Genomic DNA, 27,637 nt, shown 5'->3' with positions numbered 1-27,637 from the left:
GCGAGTCTCCAGGACTCCGGCAGCAGGCAGAAGGTAGGCTTGTGTGAGTGTGGGTCCCTCAGTAATAATAATAATGATAATACTAATTGTGGTATTTGTTAAACGCATACTATGTGCCAGGCACTGTTCTAAGCACTGGGTAAGATATCTGATCAACAGGTTGGGCACAATCCCAGTCCCACTGAGGGGCCCCTGTCTCAATCCCCATTTTACAGATGAGAAAACTGAGGCCCCGAGAAGCGAAAAGTGACTTGCCCGAGGCCTCACAGCAGCGGACAAGTGGTGGAGCTGGGATTAGAACCCAGGTCCTTCTGACTCCCAGGCCTGGGCTCTACCCACGGGGCCATGTTGCTTCTCTGGAACTTATCCGCTGGCTCCTCTCCCTGCCCCAACCTCCCACAGTTTCTGGTGACACCCGAGGGAGCCTGTGCTCTGCTCATCCTTCCCCTGGCTCCTAGGGACCCTAGAAATCCCGGGAGATTCCTTCCCACCCCTCGGATCTCAGATGGGCTACGTCCGTATTGCTGCTGGGAAACCTGGACCTACGGCGGGGGACGCTTGGGGAAAGTCTGTGCCAAAAAGACTGGGCTGGCCCTGGCGGGACTTGGGCCTAGGAGGCTGAGAGAATAGAGGAGGGGGTTGCTCAGAGATCGCAGACTTTGGGCGGCGGGGGGAGTGCTTTCTGCTGGCCTCTTGGCTGGGTTTCTGGTAGGCTGAGCGCCAAGCCGGACCCCCGGGAGACTTTGGCCACGGAAGCGATTTTCTTGGGCAGCAGAGACCCCTCTCTCTTTGGAGCCAGAGTGATCACTGACTGATAGGACTTGCCCAGCCTCCCCCGGCCTCGGCACAGCCCTGTGACTGCTGGCTGGGAGGTTCCGGGAGGCCCGATCTTACTGGCCATGGCCTCTGGAACCTGTGGGACCTCTGCGGAGGAAGAGGATGAGGAGGAGGAGGAGGTGACCATCCCCTGGCCCCTGGGGTCCCTGCTTCATCCAACCCCCCATCCTCACCCCAGACACCTCTCGGCCTTTCCTGGGGTTCCCCCAGGGATGGAGACCAGAATCAGGGGGGCCGCAGGGCAGCGGCCTCCTCTGGCTCAAGGAGATTGGGGATAAAAAGGACGGTGCAGGAGGGAGAAGCTGGGGGGGGGAGGGGCAGAAAGCCCCCAGGGGAATCTCCGATGCCCACCCTGCATCCCCACCAGGAGCCCGCTTCCTGGGAGAGAGGAGACCCCCTGGACGGTGGCCCCCTGGGGGCATCCAAAGCTGGGACTAGGGGCATATCTTCCTCCTCCTCCTCCTCCTGTCGGGTACCGGGACAGGACGCAGCCGGCCTCCCGGTCCCCTGGGGGGTCCGGTCTGTCGCCTGCCAGGGTGGAGGGTCCCTCTGGGTCCGGGATGGAAGGGGAGAGGCTGTGATTCCGGGGCGCTGGGGAAGCGGGGGCGGGCAGGGGATGGAGGATGGCGGGGCCTCTGAGGGCAGGGCCCCCCAGCGACCCCCGCTCTCCTAGCTGTCCACGCTGTCATAGCTCCGGCTCCTGGTCCGGCTCCGGGTCCCGGTCCGGCCGGCGGTACTGCTGCCGTCGCTGCTGCCCCCGCTGCTGCTGCTGGCGGTCCGACTGCGGCCACGGCCCGCGCGGGGACGGCTGCGACCGCGGCTGGGAGAGCGGCTCGGCCTGCTGTGCCAGGGGCTGGAGCTGCCGGTGCTGGTCGAGGACGAGGGGCTGGGCCGGTAGTAGGGGATGGGCCGTTTCCGGGCACTGAGCGAGAAGGCGACATGTGGCGGGTAACTGAAGGCCCATCTTCCCTGACTCTGCCCTCCCACTCCCTTCTGCGTCGCCCTGACTCGCTCCCTTCGTTCACCCTCCCTCCCAGCCCCACAGCACATACGTATACAGCTGTCATTTATGGATTTACGTACATTAATGTCTGCCTTCCCCTCTTATAATAATAATGGCAATTATGGTATTTGTTAAGCGCTTACTGTGTGCCAGGCGCTGTACTAAGCAGGGGCGGATACAAGCCATAAGGGTTGGACACAGTCCCCGTCCCACGTGGGGCTCAAGGTCTCAATCCCCGTTTTCCAGATGAGGGAACCGAGACCCAGAGAAGTTAAGTCACTCGCCCAAGGACACAAAGAAGAGTAGTGGCGGAGCCAGCATTAGAACCCATGACCTTCTGACTCCCAGGCCCATGCTCTATCAATAATAATAATAATGTTGGTATTTGTTAAGCGCTTACTATGAGCAGAGCACTGTTCTAAGCGCCGGGGGAAATACAAGGGAATCAGGTTGTCCCACATGAGGCTCACAGTCTTCATCCCCATTTTACAGTTGAGGGAACTGAGGCACAGAGAAGTGAAGTGACCTGCCCACAGTCACACAGCTGATAAGTGGCAGAGCTGCTCTATCTACTAACCATGCTGCTTCTCTAGACTGGGGGCTTGTTGTGGGCAGGGAATGTGTCTGTTGTTGTACTCTCCCAAACGCTTAGTCCAGTGCTTAGTACAGTGCTCCTACCTCACCTCCCTTCTCTCCTTCTCCAGCCCAGCCCAGCCCGTACACTCCGCTCCTCTGCTGCCGCTAACCTCCTAACGGGGCCTCGTTCTCGCCCGTCCCGCCGCTGACCCCTGGCCCACATCCTACCACTGTCCTGGGACTCCCTCCCTCCTCACAGCCGCAGAACTCACTCTCTTCCCCCCTTCCAAGCCCTACTGAGAGCTCACCTCCTCCAGGAGGCCTTCCCAGGCTGAGCCCACCCTTTGCCTCTGCCCCTCCTCCCCTCCCCATTTTCCCTTCTCCCCCCCTCTGCTCCACCCCTTTTCCCTCCCCCACAGCACTTGTGCATATTTGTATATATTATTCATTACTCTATTTTATTAATGATGTGTATATTTCTACGATTCTATTTATTTTGATGGTATTGATGCCTGTCTACTTGATCTGTTTTGCTGTCTGTCTCCCCGTTTTAGGCCGTGAGCCCGTTGTTGGGCACGGATTGTCTCTATCTGTTGCCTAATTGTACATTCCAAGTACTTGGTACAGTGCTCTGCACACAGTAAGTGCTCAATAAATACAATTGAATTAATGAATGAATGAATGACTCTGTGCCCACCATACTCCCCCTGCCCCCGTCCTCGGGGAGTAGGGGACCGCCTCCAAGACCGAACCCCCTTTCAATGGGTCCCCAGCCCATTTTCCCCGACCTCAGGGAGCAAAGCGGCTCTGTTTCCACCTTCCTGGAATGTTCCCACCCTGAAATTCCTCCCCGCCCTTGAAGCCTTCCCAGATTAACCCTTTCTATAGAACCAGGGACCCCTCCAAGCCTGGACCTCTTCCACTGGGTTCCCAGCCCATTTCCCATGACCTCAGGGAGAAAAGGGGCTCCGTTCCCCCCTGATGTTTCCACACCAAAATTCCCCCCTTCTCCTTGAAGCCTTTCCAGATTAACCCTCTAGACTGCCAACTCGTTATAGGCATGGAGTGTGTCCGCTAATTCTGCGCTCAATAAACGCCACTGATCGATCGGTCGATTGATTAACCCTCCCGGTCTCTGGCTTCATCATCCTCTGGGTGATTCGTTAAGTGGCTCCTGTAAGAGCCCCAACGTGTACCATGAAAGGGGAAGTCACGGGCTCTCGACGAGTTTAACCTCTAGGTCCTTTGGTCCATTTTGATCCCAAGGACAACTGGGTGCCCCCGATCCACCCGCCCCCTCCACGGAGACTCTAAACTGGGGTGGGGGCAAGTCCCGGGCAGAGCCCCCGACTCACCTGGTGATCCGGCGGGCCTCCAGGTGGCTGGGGGAGTCTCGCCTGCGCTTTCTCATGGGGGAGTAGGACCGCCGCCTCCGCCTCTCCCGTTCCCGGTGGGAATCCTGCTCCCCGGAGCCATACTTGTGCTCGCGTTCTCGATCCCTAAGGTGCGAGAGCATGAGAGAAGCGGTCACCCCCTGAGGCCGGACGCCGGTCCCTGGGAAGGTGGTCCCCGGCCTATTACCTCTACTGCTGGGGGAGATACAAGCTCATCAGGTTACACACAGTCCCTGTCCCTCATGGGGCTCACGGTCTTCATCCCCGCTTTGCAGGTGAGGTAACCGAGGCCAAGAGAAGTGAAATGACTTGCCCAAGGTCACCCAGCAGACAGGTGGCAGAGCTGGGAATAGAACCCATGACTTTCTAACTCCCAGCCCTGTGCTGTATCCACTATGCCATGCTGCTTCTCTAAGGAAGAAAGAGAGGGGAGGATAGAGGAAGGGAGAGGGAGGAAGGAGGAAAAGAGAGAGGGAGAGAAGGGAGGAGAGAGGAAAAGATAGAGGGAGGGAGGGAGAAAGAGGAAGAAGGAGGGAGAGAAGGAAGGAAAGAGGAGAGGAAGAAGGAGGAGGAAGAAAGAGATGGAGGGGGAGCGGAAAGGAGGGAGGGAGGGAGAGGAAGGAGAGTGGAAGAGAGAGAAAGAAGGAAGGAAAGAGGAAAGGAGAGGGGAGAGAAAGGCAAGGATAGGAGGGTTGGAAGGAGGGAGAAGAGAGGGGAAGAGAAAGAGGGAGTGAGAGGAAGGAGGGAGAAAGAGGAAGAGGAAGAAAAGAGGATGAAGAAGGAGAGAGGAAGAGAGGGAGAGAAGGAAGGAGAGAGCAAAGGAGAGAGGGAGGGAGAAGAAGGAAGAAGAAAGAGAGCGAAGGATAGGAGGGAGAGGAAGGAGGGAGAAATAGAGGAGAGGGAGGGAGGGAGAAGAAGGAGGACGAGAGAGGGAGAGAAGAAAGAAGAGAGGGAGGGATGGGGGAAAGAGGGAGGGAGAGATGAGGGAAAGAGGGAGGGTGGGGAGAGTACCTGGTGGGACTGTAGCAGGTGTAACTGGGGCTCCGTCGGGTTCTGGAGCTCCTGCTTTCTGGGCTCTGCCTGGATGAGTAGCTGGGTGACCGGGAGTAAGACCTGATAATAACCATAATCATCATCCGCATAATCAGAATATGGTCTTGGTTAAGTGCTTATTATGTGCCAAACACTGTATTACACTCTGGGGTAGATTGGACATAGTCCATATCTCACATGGGGCTCTCAGTCTTCACCCCCCATTTACAGATAAGGAAACTGAGGCCTGAAGAAGTGATTTGCCGAAGGTTACAAGGCAGACAAGTGGCAGAGCCGGGATTAGAACCCAAGTCCTTCTGACACCCAGGCCCCTACCCCATCCACTAGAGCCTATTGCTTCTCCACATTGGGTCTTCTAGAACTTCTTTGCAGTTTCAGATGGATTGGAAGTTCGGTAATTATCTAGTTAAGGTGGTCAGTATGGACCACCCGGACACTGACCAAACTGGATTTTATTGGCTTCAATATGAGTTTGGGAGGCCTGAATGAGCCAGTTGACCCTTCAGCTTTCTTCACGGGACACAATTTTCTAATCTGCCCTCCAGCAGAGAAAGCCAAAGCGTGAAGGCCCATGATAGGTTGACCAGAGAGGAGTAGTCGCTTTATTTATTGAGCACAAAATGGGTGTGGGGCACTGTACTAGACACTTTGGAAGTATAAAACAATGTCCGCCAAGAACTTCCACTCTAACGGGGCAGCCAGACATATAAAGTCCTGATGGGAGAGAAAGATGGACGAGGGATGACCTCCGTCTGAACCAGGGAGCTACCGCCCTCTGAAAAGTCTCTCCCAGGGCGGGGGTCTTTCCTAGGAAGTGTGGGAAGCAGAGGGAACTGGATTCGCACTCACCTCTTCCCCGAGGAGGAGACGGATCTGCTGCGGGAGGAGCTGTGACGCGGGGAGGGGGAGGAGCGGCTGGAGGAGCGGGAGGATCTCGTCAGGGAGCACCGGGCCGGCGAGGAGAGCGGCTCGGCCCTCTTCTGCTCCGAGCAGCCGGGACACGGGGACGGGAACCTTCTGCAAGGAGAAGTTGTCCGGAGCGTGAGATTGTGAGCGGGGGTTGGGGCCGTCAGCTCTACGGTAGCGCTTAGTACAGTGTTTTGCACATGTAACCGCTCTATAAATACGATCAATAATAACAGTACTATACTGCACTTTCCTAAGCGCATAATGAGGTACAGTGTAGTAAGGTGCTCTGCACAAAGTGAATGCTCAATATAGAACATGGCCCCGGGAGAAAGAAGGACTTGGGTTCCAATTCCAGCTCCGCCATATGTCTGCTGTGTGACCTCGGACAAGTCGCTTCGCTTCTCTGTGCCTCAGTTCCCTCATCTGTCAAATGGGGATTAAAACTGTAAGCCCCATGTGGGACTGGGACTGTGTCCAACCTGATTACCTTGTATCTACCCCAGGGCTTAGGGCAGTGCTTGACACATTGTAAGTGCTTAACAAATTCCATTATTATTATTATTATTAATAATGGCTTGGGCACTGCCAGTCAGGTCCTCTGACATTTGACCGGGATCCATTCTGGAATTCCTGGAGCAGCCACCCCTTCCCTCCCCAGGCTTCCCTGGATGCCCCGGGCATTGCCTCCCTCCCCATTATTCACGGCTTTCCTGGGTCTTCCGGGGACCTGGTGCCCGGATTCCTCACCCAGCGGCTGGGAATGTGGGCAGCTGGGGTTGGCAGTTTTGGAGAGGTGGCCCCTCTCCTGGGCCCAGGAACCTGGCGATCGGGAAGACCGTCAGGAGTGAAATGTGCAAGTCAGTCAAGACACGGGGAACTTGTGGGAATGACCTTGGCCAATCAAATAGTAAAAACAAGGAGGCCTTTTAGAAGAGTCCAAGATACAAAAAAGCTCATATGGCCAAGGTGGTTAGAAACCTGCCCCCGGCCCCCCATTTCTAAAGAGGAATAATAATGATGATGATCTTTTTTTATAGTATTCGTTAAGCACTTACTATGTGCCAGAACTGTACTAAGTGCTGGGGTAGAGTAATAATCATGGTATTTGTTAAGAATTTACTTTGAGCCAAGCACTGTTCTAAGCACTGGGGTAGATACAAGATACACGTGGGGCTCACGGTCTTCACCCTCATTTTACAGATGAGGTAACTGAGGCCGAGAGAAGCGAAGTGAATCCCAGCTCAGCCACTTGTCAGCTGTGTGACTGTGGGCAAGTCACTTCACTTCTCTGTGCCTCAGTTACCTCATCTGTAAAATGGGGATGAAGACTGTGAGCCTCACGTGGGACGACCTGATTCCCCTGTATCTCCCCCAGCGCTTAGAACAGTGCTCTGCACATAGTAAGCGCTTAACAAATACCAACATTATTATTATTATTATTAAGTGACTAGCCCAAGGTCACCCAGCAGACAAACGGCGGAGCCGGGGGGTTAGAATCCAGCTCTTTCTGATTTCCAGGCCTGTGCTCTATCTTCTAGGTGACTGCTTCTCTGCAGAACAAACCTGAGAATTGATATATTTAAGGTAATTCGAGGTAATTGAGGCAAAAAGTAATTGGGGGTTTTGCTAAGCACTTACTACATGCCAAGCATTGTTCTAAGGTGAATACAAGGTAAAAAGGGATGGATACGGTCCCTGCCCCACCCAGGCCTTGGGAATATCTCTGTGTTTAAAAGGTTGATAATCCAAATGTCCAAGACAATGCAGTGTTTAACTACAGTCTTACATTCCTCTGAGGCAGGAGGTAGAAAATCAGCATAAAGTTGAATGGGTTGGATCTTAGCTGGTAGCAAAGGATCTAAATTTTAGGACTGTCTTGGGGATGGGATAATAACAGTAATAATAATGCTATTATACTAATGCTAATAATCGTATTATATTTATAATATAAATACTATTGAATCATAATAACAGTAATAATGATTGCGGTATTTGTTAAGTGCTGACTACGTGCCAGGCACTGTAGTAAGCGCTGGGGTGGATTCAAGCGAATCAGGCTGGATACAGTCCCACATGAGACTCACAGTCTAAGTGGGAGGGAGAACAGGTATTGACCCCATTTTGCAGATGAGGGAACTGAGGCACGGAGAAGTTAAGTGACTGGCCGAAGGTCACACTGAACGTACATGGCAGAGCCAGGATTATAATAATAATAACAATAATGGTATTTGTTAAATGTTTACTGTATGCACCATTCTAAATGCTGGGGTAGATACTAGGTAATCAGGTTGCACACAGTCCCTGTGCCACTTGTCAGTTGTGTGACTTGGGCAAGTCACTTCACTTCTCTGTGACTCGGTTACTTCATCTGTAAAATGGGGATTAACTGTGAGACTCACATGTGACAGCCTGATGATCCTGTACCTACCCCAGCGCTTAGAACAGTGCTCTGAACATAGTAAGCGCTTAACAAATACCAACATTTGTTATTATTATTATGGGGCTCACAGTCTCTATCCCCATTTTCCAGATGAGGGAACTGAGGCCCAGAGAAGTAAAGTGACTTGCCCAAGGCCAGACAGGAGACAGATGGCAAAGCAGGGATTAGAACCCATGGCCTTCTGACTCCCCGCTCCGTGCTTTATCCGCTATACCAGGTTGGGATGATGGAAATACCCACAAAACCTGGCCGGGGGGTAGGGGAAGCTTTGTCTAGGACCAATGCAGGGGCTGGGTGGCTAATGCACATGCAAATCTTCACAGTAAAGGAAGATGCACAGTGTGGCCAATCCATAGTCCAGCCAATAAGCAGTGCAGAAAATAATAATAATAACGTTGGTATTTGTTAAGCGCTTACTATGTGCCGAGCACTGTTCTAAGCGCTGGGGGAGATACAGGGTAATCAACTTGCCCCACGTGAGGCTCACAGTCTTCATCCCCATTTTACAGATGAGGTAACTGAGACACCGAGAAGTGAAGTGACTTGCCCAAAGTCAAACAGCTGACAGGTGGCGGAGCCGGGATTAGAACCCATGACCCCTGACTCCTAAACCCAGGCTCTTTCCACTGGGCCACCCTCACCATCCAGATAATCAGCAGTGCAAATAATCCTCAGTGTGGATAATCAGGAGTGCAGACAATCCACACTGCAGATTACCAGCAGGGCAGACGACTCTAACTGCAGCCAGTCCACAGTGTGGATAATCCACAGAGTGGAAAGTGTGCAGTGTGGATAATTCACAGGGCAGATAATCGGGAGAGCGATGACTGTAATTGCGGATAGTACACAGTGTGGATAGTCCACAGCGTGGACAGTGTATGGTGCAGATAATCCACAGTGAGGATGATGCAGATAATCCACAATGAGGACAGTGTAGACAATCCACAGTGAGGATGGTGCACGGTGTAGATAATAAACAGGGCGGATAAGCGGGAGGCCAGAGAATCAGCAAGGCGGACAACTGTAAATGCAGACAGTCCACAGCGCCGACGATCCACAGCGTGGAAGTGCACGGTGCAAATAATCCACAGTGCGGATAATCAGGACCGCGGAAATCAGCAGAGTAGACGACCGTAAAAGCAGATAGTCCACAGAGCGGATAATCCACGATGAGGACAGCGCACGGTGCAGATAATCCACAGGGTGGGCAATCAGTAGTGCAGAGAATCAGCAGGGCAGAGAGCTCTCAACACAGGCAGTCCTCAGTGTGGATAATCCGCAGTGGGGACGGTAATGGGGTAGATCCTCCAGACAATCCCTCTCCCCAGCTTCAAAGCCTTATTGAAGGCCCATCTCCTCCAAGAAGCCTTCCCTGACTTAAACCCCCCTTTCCTCTTCTTCCACTCCTTTCTGCGTCGCCCTGACCCGCTCCCTTTATTCATCCCCCCCTCCCAGCCCCACAGCACTTATGTCCATATCTGTCATTTATTTATTTCTATTCATGTCTGTCTCCCCCTCTAGACTGTCAGCTCGTTGTGAGCAGGAAATGTGCCTGTTTAATTGTTGAATTGTCCTCTCCCAGGCATTTAGCAGAGTGCTCTGCACCCAGTAAGCGCTCCAGAAATACGATTAAATGACTGAACTGTGTGTGTAAGAGAAGCAGACAAGCCTGTGACCATCCTCCCCCTCCCTTAAGTCTTCCCCGAGTCCTACAGAAGGAAATGAAGGTTGATTTGATCATTTCAATCCTCCCCCAGTTAGCCTAGGGAATAATAATGTTGGTATTTGTTAAGCGCTTATTATGTGCAGAGCACTGTTCTAAGCGCTGGGGGAGATACAGGGTCATCAGGTTGTCCCACGTGAGGCTCACAGTTAATCCCCGTTTTACAGATGAGGGAACTGAGGCACAGAGAAGTGAAGTGACTTGCCCACAGTCACACAGCTGACAAGTGGTAGAGCCGGGATTCGAACCCGTGACCTCTGACCCCGAAGCCCAGGCTCTTTCCACGGAGCCACGCTGCTTCTCTAGGTCCATTTTCTAGGGAGAGAGTGGGTTCACTCAGAAGCCCACACGGGCCTAGGAGGTCCCTGACCTCTGACGGCGCCCCTGGGCGTCCGGAGAGAGCGCGTCCGCGGAGGATCCCTTGGTCTGCGAAGAGCACGTGGTGAAGGAGTGGCCGGAATCCGAACCGTTGTCGACCGGCTTCCGCTGGCCGGAGGTGCCCGGGCCGCTGGAGTGGGGGATCCCGATCACCCTCGGCTCCTGGCCGTCCTTCGACCGGGACGAGCTGGCCTGCGTGGAGGGAGGCGAGGACGTATCGTTTCCTGAGTCGTACTCTTGGGATCCTCCGGCCGCGGCGGGGAGGGTGTCCAGCTGGTTGGCTGTTTTGGTAAAGAGGTCAGCAGAAAACCCCGGCTGAGAGATCTGAAAGTAAAAAGATCCGTTTGGCTCTGTTGAACATTTGGGGTGCGTGTGCCGTCTCTAATAAACCAAGTAATTTACCCTCATGATGCACTGTAACAAAAGGAGAGAGAGAGAGAGAGAGAGAAGGCAAAAAATCAAAAAGCACATATCCCTGAGAGAATATCACAGAAAGGAGACACCTGCTTTCCCCGCTATGATTATTGGAAGATTTAACATCATGCAGAGAGAAGAGGCATGCGTTCCAGGTTGAATCAAAGGAAAAAAAAAACATGATAAGGAATTGTTTTTCTACTAAATCAACCAAAAAAGAGAAGGAAACCAAACAATAGAGAAGTGCGTAAAAATCCTCTATTGAACCTAAAAATCGGGGCGGGGGAACCAAAAAATGGGAGCGTATTTACCAAAAAAACTACCTCTTCTTCTAAAAATAACCAAAACTGCAAAGTATATGAAGGTTGCACTCAGTCGTCAATGGACTGGGCTAAAAAAATAAAATCAAAATGGTTCGCAGGACAACCATCACACACACTCAAAAGAAAACCAAATCAAAGAAAAAGAAGGATTTATGACCAAAGGAAAAAAAAAAAAACTGGCAAATGGTCCAGCACTTTCAAATTAAGGAAAAGAAAAAACATAATTAAATGAAAAAGAAAGGCAAACCCTCTGGTGGGGGGAAAAAAAGGGTATATACGGATATTTTTGGTGTGCCTTTTCCCCCTGTAAGAAGGTAGGTACGGTTTTCGAGTGACCTCTAATACATTCCCTAGTTTTCTGGGCGATATAGCATCCACTTACCAATCAAGAACTCCTCCTTTAGTAGGTAAGGTGTAAGAAAAAGGGAAGAGCGGGTAACATAAGTCCATCATTAGAGTCTCAAATTACAAGAAAAAACATAAACCCTCTCTTCGCATCCTCACTGTTCCTTTGCTCAATGGCAAAATTTCATTTCAAGCTCCGCTTTAAAGACCAGTGGTGGTGGTCGGCCTTAGCAAAAGCCATCTGATTTCTCGTCTCGGATAAAGGTCACCCAACGCCAAGCGATTTCCCCTTTATCTTCGTCCTGGCCCGGAGATCCGCAAGATGGATATCTAAGAATAAGGGTTACCCCGTGAGGAGGAGAAGCAGAGTGGCCTAGTAGATAGGGCATGGGCCTGGGAGTCACAAGGACCTGGGTTCTAATCCCGGCTCTTCCCCTTGCCTTCTCTATTGGGCAAGTCACTTCACTTCCCTTACCTCATCTGCCAAATGGGGATTAAGGCTGTGAGCCCCACGTGGGACAGGGACTGTATCCAACCTGATTTGCTTGTATCGATCCCAGTGCTTAGGACAGTGCCTGGCACATAGTAAGCACTTAACAAATACCACCTTTATTATTATTATGATGATGAAGAAACCCAGAATGGAAGCGTCGGATGGATTTCTTTCAGATGCTGGACTAGAGCTGTGAGAGGGGATCGAAGAGACTCCAGTCACTTGACTGCTGTGTGACCTTGGGCAGGTCGCTTCACTTCTCTGGGCCTCAGTTCCCTCATTTGAAAATGGGGAATGGGATGGTGAGCCTCACCTGAGACAGGGACTGTGCCCAACACAACTTGCTTGTATCCACCCCAGCGCTTAATATAGTGCTTCACACATAGTCAGTGCTTAACAAATACCACAATTATAGTTATTGTTAGACCTTGAGGAAGCAGGTTGGATGGAGAGTTGTCTGGTTGGGTATATGGGGTAGGGAACGTGGAAGAGGTGGGTGAAGGGTTAGGTGGGTGCCGGATTTGGGGCAGGGGAGAGGGGAGGCGATTTTTACTGCTCAGGGGGAGTGGGTCCATTTCCAAGCACAGTGGATTTCTTCCCGCAGGCTAGGAGTTTGGGTCTTATCTGGATTTCCTCCCGGCTACCAAGATAACTCTCAGCAGAGAACTGAAGAAATGATCTGGCTGATGTTAGCCACCCTCCCTTCCCCCTAAGCAAAACCCCCCAAATCCTTTTGGCTTAGATGAGCTGGATTTTTTTCTTATTATTATTTCAAAAAGAAAATCATTCATATCATAATAGGAATCGAACTAAAATATGCTCATTACTATTATTAATAGTAATAAGAATACATAGCACATAGTAAGTGCTTAACAAATACCATCATCATTATTATTATTAATAATAGTATCTTTTAAACACTTACTGTTTGCCGAGCACTGTACTACATCCTGGGATATGTATAAAATAATCAGGTTGGACAGAGTGCCTGTCCCATATGGGGCTCACAGTCGAAGCGGGAGGGAGTAGGATTTAATCCCCATTTTATAGGTGAGGGCACTGAGAAGTTGAGTGACATGCCCAAGGTCACACAGCAGACAAGTGGAGGAGCTAGAATTGGAACCCAGATCCTCGGACTCCCAGGCCCGTTCTCTTTCCACAAGGCCACGCTGCTTTAATAATGTGAAGGACAATGCTAAGTCTACGAACTTGAGAGATATTTCAGGAAAAAGTGTTTCCTGCGTTTATCCAAGTGATTATCTCCGTTCTCTCTGGCAGCTAGTTAATAATAATGGTATTTTTAAGGGCTTACTCTGTGCCAGACACTGTTCTAAGTGCTGCAGTTGATACGAGAAAATCAGGTTGGATACAGACCCTGTCCCATATGGGGCTCCCATTCTCAATCCCCATTTTCCAGATGAGGTAAGTGAGGCCCTGAGAAATGAAGCAACTTGTCCAAAGTCACACAGCAGACAAGTGGCGGGGCCAGGATTAGAACCCATAACCTTTTGAGTCCCAGGCTGTTAGGTGGGGTGCTCCTGACCCCTCAGCTAGGCAGGCAGTTATAGGGTCCCTTCAAATGTCCTCATTCTAAGCATAAAGGGGGCCACAGAGACAGCAGGTGGGCAGATTTGGCTGATGATGTTGGTATTTGTTAAGCGCTCACTATGTGCAGAGCACTGTTCTAAGCACTGGGGCAGATACAGGGTAATCAGTTTGTCCCACGTGAGGCTCACAGATAATCCCCATTTTACAGATGAGGTAACTGAGGCACAGAGAAATGAAGTGACTCGCCCACAGTCACACAGCTGACAAGTGGCAGAGCCGGGAGTCGAACCCATGACCTCTGATTCCGAAGCCCACGCTCTTTTCACTGAGCTGGCTGCAGGAACGGCTAGTAAAGAAACCAGGTTAAAGTTAGGTCCCAGGAGTTCACTCCCCTTCAACATGATTTTCAAAGAAAGGGAGGGTAAAAGCTGACTGTTCCTAACTGTATTTCCCTCCGTGAGGCAGAGGAGAGTTGGGTCTCAGATGGAGAGAAGCAGCATTGCCTAGTGGAAAGAACCAGGCCCTGGGAGTCAGGAGACCTGGGTTCTAATCCCAGCTCTGCCACTTGCCTAATAACACCAATAATTTTGGTGGTTGGTAAGCGCTTACTAAACCAGCTACCGTGCTAAGCTCTGGGGTGGATACAAGCAAATCGGGGTGGACACAGTCCCTGTCTCGCATGGGGTTCACAGTCTTAATCCCCGTTTTATAGACGAGGTAACTAAGGCACAGAGAAGTGAAAGGACTTCCCCAAGGCCACACGGCAGATAAGTAGGAGAGCTGGGAATAGAAATGCCAGTGAAACCGAGGTTCGGGGGAGGGGACCACGAGTGGATCACAAAGAGAAAGGTTGCAGGGGGGAATCCAGGAACCCCTCCTCTCCCACACACCTCGGGGATGACACCACGATATCTTTCAGATTCCTAAACAGAATCCTGTCTGTTGCCTTATGGCTCATCTTTCACCTAGGATTACTCCTCCTCCGCTCTTCTAATCTTTCAGCTCGGTGCGTCATATTGGTTTTAAACCACTGGAATTTCCCTCAAGCCCTCAGGAGTACCGGATCTCTGGAGGCCTCCAAGAGCAAGAACACACTAATAGCAGAAGGGAGATTTTCTGGAGACACTTTTCTTCCTCCCTTCCTTCTGCCCTCTCCCCGCTGCTAGAATGGTACATCCTTAAAGCCTCATTATTTAAATGAGTCGCAGTCCCCTCTGAAAGGATCTAATGAAATCTATAAACTGCTAGATAGGTAACCAGGATTCCTCTAGACCGTAAGCTCCTTGTGGGTAGGGAACGTGCCGATCGATTCTGTCGTATCGTATCATCAGTGGTATTTATTGAGTGCTTTCTATATGCACAGCCCAGCAGAGCTGGCAGATGGGATGTCAAAGTCACGAACTAGCCTGGCAGTCTTCCCTGGTCCTTTTAGTCCCGGCCCCATGCCCCCTTTAGATTTGCCATTCTGGCTTTCTTGGACACTAGGTCTCTTGTCCGGAGTTGGCAGTTTGTGGGGTGAAGGCATAAGATCCACTGAGGTCTTCAATGTCCCAGCTGCCTACTTTCTAGCAGGTCTCTGAGGATCATTCATTCAATCGCATTTTTCGAGCACTCACTCTGTGCCGAGCACTGCACTAAGCACTTGGGAAGTACAATTCAGCAACAAACAGAGGACAATCCCTGCCCACAATGGACTCACAGTCTCAAAGCCTTCTTATCTCCTCCCCTCCCAGGCCCCCACCCCCTTGGGGTCTTTTCTTTCTTTCCTTCCCTTCCTTCCCTTTCTTTCTTTCTTTCTTTCTTTCTTTCTTTCTTTCTTTCTTTCTTTCTTTCTTTCTTTCTTTCTTTCTTTCTTCCTTCCTTTCTTCCTTCCTTCCTTCCTTCCTCCCTTCCTTCCCTTCCTTCCCTTCCTTCCCTTCCTTCCCTTCCTTCCCTCCCTTCCCTCCCTTCCCTCCCTTCCCTCCCTTCCCTCCCTTCCCTCCCTTCCCTCTCTTCCCTCTCTTTCTTTCTTTCTTTCTTTCTTTTTCTTTCTTTCTTTCTTTCTTTCTTTCTTTCTTCTTTCTTTCTTTCTTTCTTTCTTTCTTTCTTTCTTTCTTTCTTTCTTTCTTTCTTTCTTTCTTTCTTTCTTTCTTTCTTTCTTTCTCTCTCTCTCTTTCTCTCTCTCTCTTTCTTCTTTCTTTCTTTCTTTCTTTCTTTCTTTCTTTCTTTCTTTCTTTCTTTCTTTCTTTCTTTCTTTCTTTCTTTCTTTCTTTCTTTCTTTCATCATTCATTCATTCAATCGTATTTATTGAGTGCTTATTGTGTGCAGAGCACTGTGGTGCAGAGAAATTGTGCTTAGAAAGTACAATTCAACAATAAAGAGAGACAATCCCTGCCCACACCAGGCTTTCAGATTAGAAGGGGGGGAGGCAGACATTAAAACAAGAAAACAGGCAACAATATACATAAATAGAATTCTAGATATATACCCATTGATCTCCTATGGGGGAACTACCTCCTGAAAGGAATCAACATAGGACAAGTAAATTGGGGTAAGAAGAGTAAAGTGGGCTCATTCTCCTCAAGGTGGAAGCTGTGGGCAAAATCGCCACGTTTATAACGATCGCGCCCTTCTGCCTTTGGGAAGGAGCTAACTTTTCCCTCTCTTCTATTCCTGCCGTTTGCAGGCTCTAACTCTGGCAACATTGAGCAGGTTTTCACATCATTTGGCATGCCTTACTGCCCAGTTGATTTCCTTTGTCTCGATAGAACATGGCTGCAACCCCAATTATCTCGTCTGAGAATCAGACCATGCAGACTTCATAACAGAATCGCACAAATACCTCTCCTCCTCCTCCTCTCCCGCTTCTTTTTCTCCTCTTCCCCTCCCCCTTTTCCTCCTCCTGGGTGACCTCAGGCAAATCGCTTAACTTCTCTCAGCTTCACTTTCCTCATCTGGAAAATGGGGATAAATCATCTGTTCTCCCTGCTACTTAGACCTGGAGTCTTATGCGGGACAGGGTCGGGGCTCCACTTGATTAACTTTCTATCTACCCATCTACCCCAGGGCTCAGTACACATAGAAAGCACTTTATAAATATCATTATTATTACTTTGGGTAATCATAATTTGGATCTTCCCATCTGCCCCCATTGGACCGTAAACTCCTTGAGGGCAAGAACTGAGTTTTTCTGACTGTTTTCTCCCAAGTGAATAGGAGGTGTGCAATAAATACTATTAGATAGACTGATTCTTCCTCAGCTTTGGAATTTGTTCTTATTTGCATTTCAGCTACTCCCCTTAACACCTGCCTGTCCTTTCCAGATTCTGGGGTTCCATAGATCCATCAGTCAACAGCAGCAGCCTGGCGTTATGGATAGAGTATGGGCTTGGGAGTCATGGGTTCTAATCCCGGCTCTGCTACTCGACTGCTGTGTGACCTTGGGCGAGTCACTTCACTTCTCTGGGCCTCACTTACCTCAGCTGGAAAATGAAGATTAAGACTGTCGGCCCCATGCGGGAATAGGGACTGTGTCCAACCTGACGGTCTAGTGTCTATCCCTGGGCTTGGAACAGTGCCTGGCACATAATAAATGCTTAACAAATACTATAAAAAAGACCTATGAGTGCTATTTTTTGAGTGCTTACTGCATGCAGACCACTGTACCGAGTGCTTGGGAGAGTCCAATATAACAGAGTTGGCAGACATACTCCTCTCCACATCGTGGTTATAGTTCTTTTACTTGCCATTCGCACCAGATGATTGGTGGCTGCCCCATGTTCAATGTTGGGTGGGCCCAATCCCAGAGTCCTCTGCACCACCCATCCAATACATAGTTCTTCCTATTTCCTGATTTGTTTTCCTACCTTAATAATAATTGTGGTACCTGTGGAGTGCTTACTATGGGTCAAACAGTGCCCTAAGCGCTAGAATAGTTATGGTATATGCAGAACGGTTACAGTCTCTGCTTCTCTCTTTCTCTCTCTCTCTCAGGTATCTGTTAAGCGCTTACTATGTGCCAAGCACTGTTCTAATTACTGGGGTAGATATAAAGTGATCAGGTTAGCCCATGTGGGGCTCACAGTCTTAATCCCTATTTTACAATTGAGGTAACTGAGGCACAGAGAAGTTAAGTGACTTGCCCAAAGCCCCACAACTGCAAATGGAGGGGCCGGGGTTAGAACCCACGTTCTCTGACTACCAAGCTCGTGCTCCTTCGACGTGGGTTTCACCGTATAAGTAGGAGGAAGAACAGGCATCGAATCTCCATTTTACAGATGAGGGAACTGAGGCATAGAGAATAATAATCATAATTATGGTATTTGTTAGGTGCTTACAATGTGCCAAGCACTGTTCTAAGTGCTGAGGTAGATACGAGGTAATCAGTTTGGACACAATCCCTCACAGTCCTTATCCCCATTTCACAGATGAGACAACGGAGGCTTGGAGAAGTGGCTTGCCCAAGGTCACACAGCAGACTAGTGGCGGAGTCGGGATTAGAACCCACGTCCTTCTGACTCCCAGGCCCGGTCTCCATCCACAGAGAAGTGAAATGACTTGCCCAGGGTCCCACAGCAGGTATTAGAATCCAGGTTCTCTGACTCCCAGGCCATGAGTTTTCCCCGTTACCTACCTCCATATCTGAAATAACACTAACATTTCAGTCAACGCCTCCCCGGCTTCCCTCAGCCCGGAGGAAATAGCCTCACTCTGTCAGCTGCACGAGCCCATTTAATCGTGAAATTAATCAACTCCAATGAATTTGTTTTCCTACCCTCGAAACGCAGCAGAAGTGGATATCGCTCTGGAAATCTTGACTCTAGTTTTGGAGATTCTCCTATGAATCGACGCCTTATCGTGGCAGGAGAGTTTGCTTACGCTGACGAAGCTTACAGAGCTATGCCGTATGGGGCTACCCGGAATGGAAAGCCCGAAGCCGGAGCGACAGGCCAAGTCGGTTCACCTGTGCTGGGCAGGGGCGGCGTGGGAAAGAGTCAAAGACGGATGGTCGAACCATCAAAACGTCTATCAAAGATGACAAAAGAGACTCGGGAAGAAGTCAAAATGACTGCGTGGAAGAAGTAACCGCTTCCGTATCTCCACCAAGGAAACTCTACGGATATACGTACCGGAATGACTTTATGGCAGAAGATGGGATGTTCTGAAGAGGGGGTGTCCACCGAGCCGCCCTGGGTCGGAAACGACTCGATGGCATTTGAAGAAGTTTGGGAGGAGTCTAAAGCCTGCTCTTCTCGCCCTTCTGTAAGCATTCATTCTCCCACTTTAACCAGGAGGTTGACAGACGCCCCCCAAAACAACAAATCCTCATTCTCTCTCCGGCTGATTTAATTGTTTTCAGTCAAAGCTGAGCAAGCAACAACAGACCGGCATCCATAAAGCTGGAGATCCCCTAGTCCCCTCCTAATTCAGCTTCTCCTTTATGATCGGCAGGTCTGGCTCATCTCTCGGGCACCTTAATCTGCTCTGTTAACGCTTAGGTTTTTCGAACGAGTAATTAAATATCCATCGTGAACTTTGGTTCTCTCCGTTTTCTCCAAGAATCTCTCTCAGCCCCCGGGGGGTGGGGATCTTGCGGAGTTATTTATTGTTTTGGTTTCAGATCATTATTTAATCAAGGCTCAAAACAGCAACCTCTCCCTTACACTTCAAAATTTAATTTCAACTGAATTCCTAGATCAAGAGGCAGCGAAACCTAATAGGTTACAGAAATACAATCCGGGAGAGGATTCCAATTAAACTGAACAAGGCCATTTACTGAGCTTCAAATGGCCCCGTGGAGAGATATGGCTATAAAATTTCTTCCCGGCCATATGGGGAGTTAACTCTCTAGTGTAGAAAGCCTTGCGTGGCAGAGCTTGGCTGGGTTTCTTTTTTTTTTTTAAATACATGCTCATTTCCGAGTGACGTTAAGCTTTTTAGTGGTTGTTGTTTCTGTTGCTTTTAATGCCCTTAGGCCCTCTAGTCACGACAGGTTTGAGCAATGGGGGTCTCTGACCAGATGAATCCCTTGGGGTTCTCTGGAGGAGGAGGAGAGGGGAGGCATCTGTTGTTCTGGGAGGGGGAAGTGCCTAACTGAGCTGGAATGTTAGATAAAGATTGGTTGCCCGCTGAGGAGGAGCGGGCTTTGGGTTGGGAGATTCTACCTCGGTTCACGGGAATTCTACCTATGGCTTGCCGCAGGGAGAGAGACAGATGGAGACAGTAATAATAATAATAACTACGATACTTATTAAAGCGCTTACTATGTGCCAAGCTCTGTTCTAAGCGCTTGGGTAGATACAAGCTAATCAGGTTGGACACAGTCCCTGTCCCACATGGAGCTCACACTCATAATCCTCATTTTCCAGAGGAGGGAAGAGAGGCCCAGAGAAGTGAAGTGACTTGCCCAAGGTCACACAGCAGTCATGTAGGACAGTACCCAGAGAAGGCAGCGTGGCTCAGGGGAAAGAGCCCAGGCTGGCAAGTCAGAGGTCATGGGTTCAAATCCCAGCTCTTCCGCTTGTCAGCTGTGTGACTTTGGGCAAGTCACTTCACTTCTTTGGGCTTCAGTTCCCTCATCTGGAAAACGGGCGTTAAGACTGTGAGCCCCATGTGGGACAACCTGATCACCTTGTATCCTCCCCAGTGTTTAGAACAGTGCTTTGCCCTTAGTAAGCGCTTAACAAATGCCATCATTATTATTATTATTACCCAAGGTCACACACAGCAGACAGCACCTCCACAGGTCAGTCAATCACATTTATTGAATGCTCACTTTGTGCAGAGCACTGTACTAAGCGCTTAGAAGAGTACGGTACCACAATAAACCGGCACATTCCCTGTCCACAATGAGTTTAGAGGTCTGTCGGCTTGATGTCTACCTTGTGTCGAGTGGAGAGTTGGCAGTTATCTGGTTAATCTAGGCTGGGCAGAGAGGCAGGTTGGATCCTTTAGACTCCAGAAAAAAATCCAGTTCGGGACCCGAATAATCCAGAGATGCTGTCTTCACTGGGCACTTTCAAAGGAGAGTTGCAAACACTCCACTTGTGAAGTGCATTTACCAGTGAGGCTCAGATGAAGAGAAGCAGTGCGTGACCAAGTGGAAAGAGCCCAGGCCTAGATGTCTAAAATAACATCTCGACTTAGAACACAACCTTCCTGCAAACTTTTCGGTTGTCCTTTCCCGAGCATCTCTCCCTACTTGGAATATTACTTAAAGCTCCTCTCTACTTGGTCAAACATCCTGCCTTTCCATTTATAACTCTCTTGACTCAAATGAGGTATGTTTAGAATCAAATCAAATCATCTCTATGGAGCTAGGGGAGGAAACAGGTATCGTGAGTTCCCTTCCACATAGGGGTATCTAGGGCACGCGGATTCCTCTCAGGAAAGATTTTCCCAGCCTCGTCGCTGCTCCAGGCTGTAAGTTACTGTCAGAGAAGTGATTTGAGGTCATATTTTCTTTCTGGGACAAGCCACTGAAGTGACCAACTAACTGCCTATGGACCTCAGTATTCTGACTCCCCACTGTGGGTCTGAAAGAATACTGGAATTCCACAAAGACCCTCAAAGACAGGACATTAATGGTTTGGCTGGTGGTTTTAAAAACCTCAAGGAATCTAGTCAAACAATCATATTTATTGAGATCTTACTGTGTTCAGAGTAATAATAATGTTGGTATTTGTTAAGCGCTTACTATGTGCAGAGCACTGTTCTAAGCGCTGGGGGAGATACAGGCTGATCAGATTGTCCCACGTGGGGCTCACAGTTTTAATCCCCATTTTACAGATGAGGGAACTGAGGCTCAGAGAAGTTAAGTGACTTGCCCACAGTCACACAGCTGACAGGCGGCGGAGCCGGGAGTCGAACGCCTGACTTCTGACTTCCAAGCCCGGGCTCTTTCCACTGAGCCACTAAGCACTTGGGAGAACGCTTAGAGAGTGCTTGGAGAAAGCTGCTTATTGTTAATAATAATGACTATTACTATTATTGTTATTATCGTATTTGTAAGCACTTATTATGTGCCAGGCACTGTTCTAAGCGCTAAGGCAGATACAAGATGATCAGGTTGTCCCATGTGGGGCTCACAGTCTTAATCCCCATTTTACAGATGAGGTAACAGACCCAGAGAAGTTAAGTGGCTTGCCCAAGGTCACACAGCAGAGAAGGGGCAGAGCCGGGATTAGAACCCACGTCCTCTGACGCCCACGCCCGTGCTCTTTCCACTGAGCCACTCTGCTTCTCTTGTTATATTGTACTCTCCCCAAGCGCTTAGTAGAGTGCTCTACACACTGTAAGCGCTCGTGTACTCGTCTGCTCAACTGTATATATTTTCATTACCCTATTTATTTTGTTAATGAAATGTACATCGCCTCGATTCTATTTAGTCGCCATTGTTTTTACGAGATGTTCTTCCCCTCGACTCTATTGATCGCCATCGTTCTCGTCCGCCCGTCTCCCCCGATTAGACCGTAAGCCCGTCAAACGGCAGGGACCGTCTCTATCTGTTGCCGACTTGTTCATTCCAAGCGCTTAGTACAGTGCTCTGCACATAGTAAGCGCTCAATAAATACTATTGAATGAATGAATACAACTGAATGAATGAATGGGAGTACAATATAACAGACATATTCCCTTCCCACAATGAGCTTACAGTCTAGAGGGGGAGACAGGCATTATTGTGAATAAATAATTTATAATAGATATTTTAAAGATATGTACTTTGGGGGGTGGGGTTGGGGCGAATATCAAGTGTCCGAAGGTCACAGATTGAAGTACGTAGATGACACAGAAGGGAGAGTGAGCTGGGGAAAGGAGGATTTTATCGGGGAAGGCCTCCTGGAGGAGATGTGACCTCAGGAACGCTTTGAAGGTGGAAAGAGTGGTATTCTGCCACATACAGAGGGGGGGAAGTTCCAGTCTAGGGGGAGGATGTGGGAAAGGGGTCGACGGTGCTTAGTACAGTGCTATGCCCACAGAAAGCGCTCAATAAATACAATTGATTGATTGATTGATTGATGGCTTTCCTCTGTATCATTATCCCAGGGGCAGCTTGAACGGGCCCCCGTGAGCTAGGGGATGGAAGCGGTTGGGAGAAGGCGAGCCAGTGAGCCAACTTTTCACTGACCAGGTCCGACCCCCTGAGCCAGAGCCCGGAGGAAGCAGAGGAATTCTCCAAGGGTTTGGGCTACGTTGACGGCCCACGTGGGTGATTGAGGCCCATGAATTCCAGAAGGCTCAACTTCCGTGGGCGTGGAGGGAGGAGGAGACGAGGAGCCAACCAGACTGGGTTACTGGGGGACTTCTGGGAGTGCTATCCATCACTGAGGCGCCCAAGACCCACCCTCTCACGGGAGTAGAGGATCAGCGAGGCTTCAAAATATTTAGAACTGGGGGGATTTTGCTCTTCCTGCACCGGAGAGTGGGGGTGGAGAAGGTCAGTTTGTTTTTGACAAGCAAAACTTGGTCATTTTCCTTCGTCTCCTCCGCTTCTTAAATTTCTTGCAGAGAGAGAATGTCTTCAACTTGCATGCTTTTAATTATTCTCAAGCATCTAGTGATGCACAAAGTAGGTGCCCCGAAAGTAATGGTAATGCAGGCATTGATAAATAAACAGAGGCTCAGGAACAAACCACTCTGCTCTCGAGTGTTTTCTAAGTCAGGGATGGAATGGCCAACCCTGTGTTTATACGCAGTATAGTCAACTCTCGATGATTCACGCACAATGAAGTCTCTTGGCGGATGATTATTTCTATAAGGTCATATCAACTGAGAAACCTGTCTTTTCTCGGATGTTCTGACACCCATGCCCTTCCCTCCCCACCCCGACGCCTCGATACCCAGCCTACAGACATGTCTCTCTTCAGGTTCTAGGAAACGGTGGTCACCTGCCCAGCCATGAGATGGTTCCCAGACTGCCTTTTCACGCTGCCCATTTGGGGGCCAAACTGCCAGCCACCATTTTGGATTATGCACTGTTCTGCTTTAACTACACCATCGCTCCTTTCCACCCGCTCGGCTCATTGAGAGTTGACTTTAAACACATCTGGACTTCAAGTGTCCGGGGAAAATCAGGTGTCCCCTCTGTACTTCAGGGGGACTAGAGCTAAGGACCTTCTTTTCTGCAAAGGACCAAAATTCAGCACCCAAGACCTTCTCGACTTACATCACAACCTTCCTGCAAACTCTTCGATTGTACTTTCCAGAGAATCGATCCCTTCTTGGAATATTACTTAAAACTCCTATCGACTTGGTCCTCCATCCTGCCTTTCTGTTTACACCTTTCTTGCTTCAAATGTGGTACGTTTTTAGTAACTGAAAATCATCTCTATGGAATTAGGGGAGAAAATGGGTATCATAAATTCACTTACACAAAGGTGTAACTAAGGCATAAGGCTCCCTCTCGGGAAAGAAAGGATATCTTTTGTGAAACCACACCGGCATCCAGAACTTGGTGAAAAATTTTCAAATATGAAGGGATGGTGGTTTGAATAGATCACTGGGTTGAGGTTCGGGAGCTTGGGCAAGTCACTTAAAATTCTGCGGGCCTCAGTTCCCCCCCCATCTGCAAAATGGGCCTAAATGGGCCGAAAAAGATGAGTCTTCTGCCTATCTGCCAGAGGCCCTAATGTAAAATAGGGGAATTTAAACAGTGTCCTTTGAGTTCCTAGAAGAATAGCCGTCCATACACTCAAGGTCACATTGTCATTCTGAAATGAATCCTGGCCAACATCATCATCTTCTGTCCTTGAAAGGGGGGTAGGGGTGTGTGTGATTGGGGGGGTGTGGTGTGTATGTGTGTCTGTATGTGTGTGTGTGTGAGAGAGAGATATAATGTGTTGGCCCCGGCCCTGAATGCCTGAACCATGGCTAAGAATCAAAGAAAACCTCCACAGATCAGAAAACCCTCCTCCTCCAAATCACAAAAATGTCCCTGCAAAAAGAATCATTGTTTACAGTCCACGTCTCGTTAAATGCCCCCTACATTAAAGCCTGCGAAAATCATTTCTTTCCCTCCCTTTTCCCCCCATCCTCCTGAAGACCCCCTCCCTGCCCCTGGTGACTGAGAGTTGAAGACCATTGACTTTTAGACACATCTGTGTCACAAATAAATAATCCAGTTACCAACCAGCTCTGACACCTCCGAAATTATAAAAAAAAATCCTTATGTGGCTTATTTGGGTTTGTTATTTTTTTTGGTTTTGGTTTTTTGTTTTCCCAGGTGACCTGGGCTAGCACAAGCAGAGAGGGGCATCATGGAATACTTACGACATCCTTGGCAGAGAAGAGATTGTAGAGCTGAAGTGTTTGGGTCCTGGGGTGGCCGGGACGGGTCCTGGGGCTCACGGTTCCCTTTCGGATGGCCCGGGAGCCGTGGCGAGAATGCCTCCTTCTGGATTTCCGCCTTCCTTCCTGTGACCTGGCTCTGGGCCTGCTGGGAAAGTTGGGAATGTTGTGGGACTTAGGAAGCCCAAGGGGGCCTGGAAGGGTTAGTAGTCATAGACTGAAAACTGTAAGCTTGCTTGTGTATCTGCCAACTCTGTTGTATTGTACGCTCCCGAGCTCTTAACACAGTGCTCTGCACACAGTAAGCAGTCAATAAATACCACTGATGACGATAATCCTGGGAATAGGGACTGTGAGCCCCAGGTGGGACAGGGATTATGCCCAACCCAATTTGCTTGTACCCACCCCAGCGCTTAACAATTGCCATCATAATTATTATTATAGTAGTAATAGTCATTCAATTCATTCAATCATATTTCATTCGATCAATTTCATTCATTCAATCGTACTATCATTGACGATGATAGTATTAGTAGTAATACTATTGATGGCATTTGTTAAGTGCTTACTATGTGCAAAGCACTGTTTTAAGCGCTGGGGGGGATACAAGGTGATTAGGTGGTCCCACGTGGGGCTCACAGTCTTCATCCCCATTTGACAGATGAGGTAACTGAGGCACAGAAAAGTGAAGTGACTGCCCAAAGTCACACAGCTAGAAGTAGTCCCAGTAGCTCAATTACAGTCGATCAATCTATCATATTTATTGAGCCCTTACTGGGTGCAAAACCCTGTAGTGAGCTCTTGGGAGAGTACACTACAACAGAATTAAACAGTCAGGTTACATAATCCATATCAATAATAAATATCCATCAAAGCCAAGAGGCTTTGGAGGGGTTCTTTGGGGAGTGGGAGAGGGGGTTGGGGACTGGGGTTAAATGACAACAAGAATCATTTAAGCTCTCTGGGATTCAAATCCTCCTTCAGCCTAAAAGTCAGTGTAGTGGGATCTGTTGAGCACTTTCTGTGGGCAGAGCACTGTACTAAGCCCTCGGTAGAGTACACTACAGAATTAACAGACAGGTTATACAATAATAATAATAATAATGACAATTGTGTGTTTGGTATGCGCTATGTGCCAGGCACTGTACTAAGCACTGGGCGGGGGGAGGGAAGAAGCAAATCACGTTGGACACGTGGAGCTCACAGTTTCAGATGAGGTAACTGAGGCCCAGAGAAGTGAAGTGACTTCCCCAAGGGCACACAGCAGGGAAGTGTCAGAGCGGGGATTAGAACCCAAGACCTTGTGACGCCCAGGCCCGTGCTCTATCCACTATGTCATGCTGCTTCTCTTAATACATGTTAATAATAAACATCCAGCTCATCAAAGCCAAGAGAGTTTTGAAGGTTTTTTTTTTTTTTTGGAGGGGGATGGGGAATGGGGGTGGGGTTAAGTGACAGAGAGTCACTTAACCTGTCTCTCATATCTTCCTTTAGTCTAAAAGTCACTCCACCAGTCATTCAGTGGAATTTACTGAGCACTTACTGAGCACTTACAGTTTATATGACAATAAACACACCCATTCCCTGCTCACAACAAGCTTACAGTCTAGAGGGACGAGCAACGGACAATACATCGCTCCCTTCCTTTCTTACAGGAGCCAGGAGCATGGAATGTCCTGGGCTCAAAGGAAAGCTGTAAACTGTAATAATAATGTTAATAATGTTGGTATTTGTTAAGCGCCTACCATGTGCAGAGCACTGTTCTAAGAGCTGGGGTAGATACAGGGTCATCGGGTTGTCCCACGTGAGGCTCACCGTTAATCCCCATTTTACAGATGAGGTAACTGACTCACAGAGCAGTTAAGTGACTTGCCCACAGTCACACAGCTGACAAGTGGCAGAGCTGGGAGTCGAACCCAGGACCTCTGACTCCGAAGCCCAGGCTCTTTCCACTGAGCCATGCTGCTGGAAGCTTGCTGTGGGTAGGGAATGTGTCTCATTATTGTTCTATTGTACTGTCCCAAGCACTTAGTACAGTGCTCAGCACACAGTAAGTGTTTAATAAATAATAATAATAATGATAATAATGGTATTTTTAAGTGCTTACTACATGCGGAGCACTGTTCTAAACATTAGGATAGATACAAGGTACTCAGATTTTCCCACGTGGGGCTCACAGTCTTAATCCTCATTTTACAGATGAGGTAACAGAGGCATAGAGAAGTTAAGTGGCTTGTCCAAGGTCACACAGCAGATGAGTGGCAGAGCCGGGATTAGAACCCACGTCCTCTGACTCCCAAGCCCGGGCTCTTTCCCCTGAGCCACTTTTAAACACCACTGAATGAAAGAAAGAATAAAAGTGGGTGGCAGAGAAAGGACGGGTAGGGGGAAGGGGGCACGGAGGGACATTTTTTTGAAGCCCCTCTCCACTCGGGAAAGAGAGCGCCGTTACCTGCTGGAGCAGCTGGAGAAACGGGACTCAGAGCTGTCGGACCGGGCGTGGTGGCGATGCCGACGATGCGATTTTCGGGGCCGGCTCCGAGATCTTGGGGAGACGGAGCAAAGAGAGAGAATGGCTCTTCGGCTCGGCTCTTTCTCTGCGAATGGTCCCCGGGCCCGTGTCCCGTGGGCACCTCCGGAGACCCGCCCCCGGCCAGCAGCTTCTCCCACTGGGGATGTGGCCCCAGGTCAAGCTGCTCGAGGGCGGACAGACGTCCCGTTAACGGACCCGGGACATGAGACCGTCATTGAGGGTGCCACTGAGTCAGACACCCCATCATCCCTCCATCCAACCCGGGATCCTTGGAAGGAAGCCCAGGGCTTCCTTAGCATCCTTCATCCTAGTCCCGAGGCCTGGACCACCGAACGTACTTAAATTTTCCCTCTGTATTTCTTCATCATCATAATAATGGCGGTGTTTGTTAAGTGCTTACTA

General features: G+C 49.4%; 1 protein-coding gene across 2 annotated transcripts in view; it reads right to left on the bottom strand.

Annotated features, from left to right (window-relative positions):
* Positions 1-319: 319 nt before the first annotated feature.
* Positions 320-27,637, bottom strand: part of SRRM4 (serine/arginine repetitive matrix 4) — a 166,100-nt gene continuing 138,782 nt past the window's right edge. The window contains exons 6-12 of one of the 2 annotated variants that reach the window (XM_029048490.1): positions 27,155-27,247; positions 24,685-24,850; positions 10,306-10,637; positions 5,713-5,880; positions 4,822-4,923; positions 3,772-3,915; positions 320-1,759 (exon numbers count right to left, since the gene is read on the bottom strand). In XM_029048490.1, the coding sequence (XP_028904323.1) occupies positions 1,507-1,759; positions 3,772-3,915; positions 4,822-4,923; positions 5,713-5,880; positions 10,306-10,637; positions 24,685-24,850; positions 27,155-27,247 (1,258 nt within the window). In that variant the 3' untranslated portion in view covers positions 320-1,506. The remainder of the gene's footprint in view (positions 1,760-3,771; positions 3,916-4,821; positions 4,924-5,712; positions 5,881-10,305; positions 10,638-24,684; positions 24,851-27,154; positions 27,248-27,637) is intronic. The other variant, XM_029048497.1, reaches the window with a different exon arrangement.

This window comes from Ornithorhynchus anatinus, chromosome 2 (genome assembly GCF_004115215.2).
Source record: "Ornithorhynchus anatinus isolate Pmale09 chromosome 2, mOrnAna1.pri.v4, whole genome shotgun sequence".
Classification (NCBI taxonomy): Eukaryota; Metazoa; Chordata; class Mammalia; order Monotremata; family Ornithorhynchidae; genus Ornithorhynchus; species Ornithorhynchus anatinus.
Note: the sequence above shows the minus strand (reverse complement) of the source record. Positions and strands in the feature narration are given on the sequence as shown.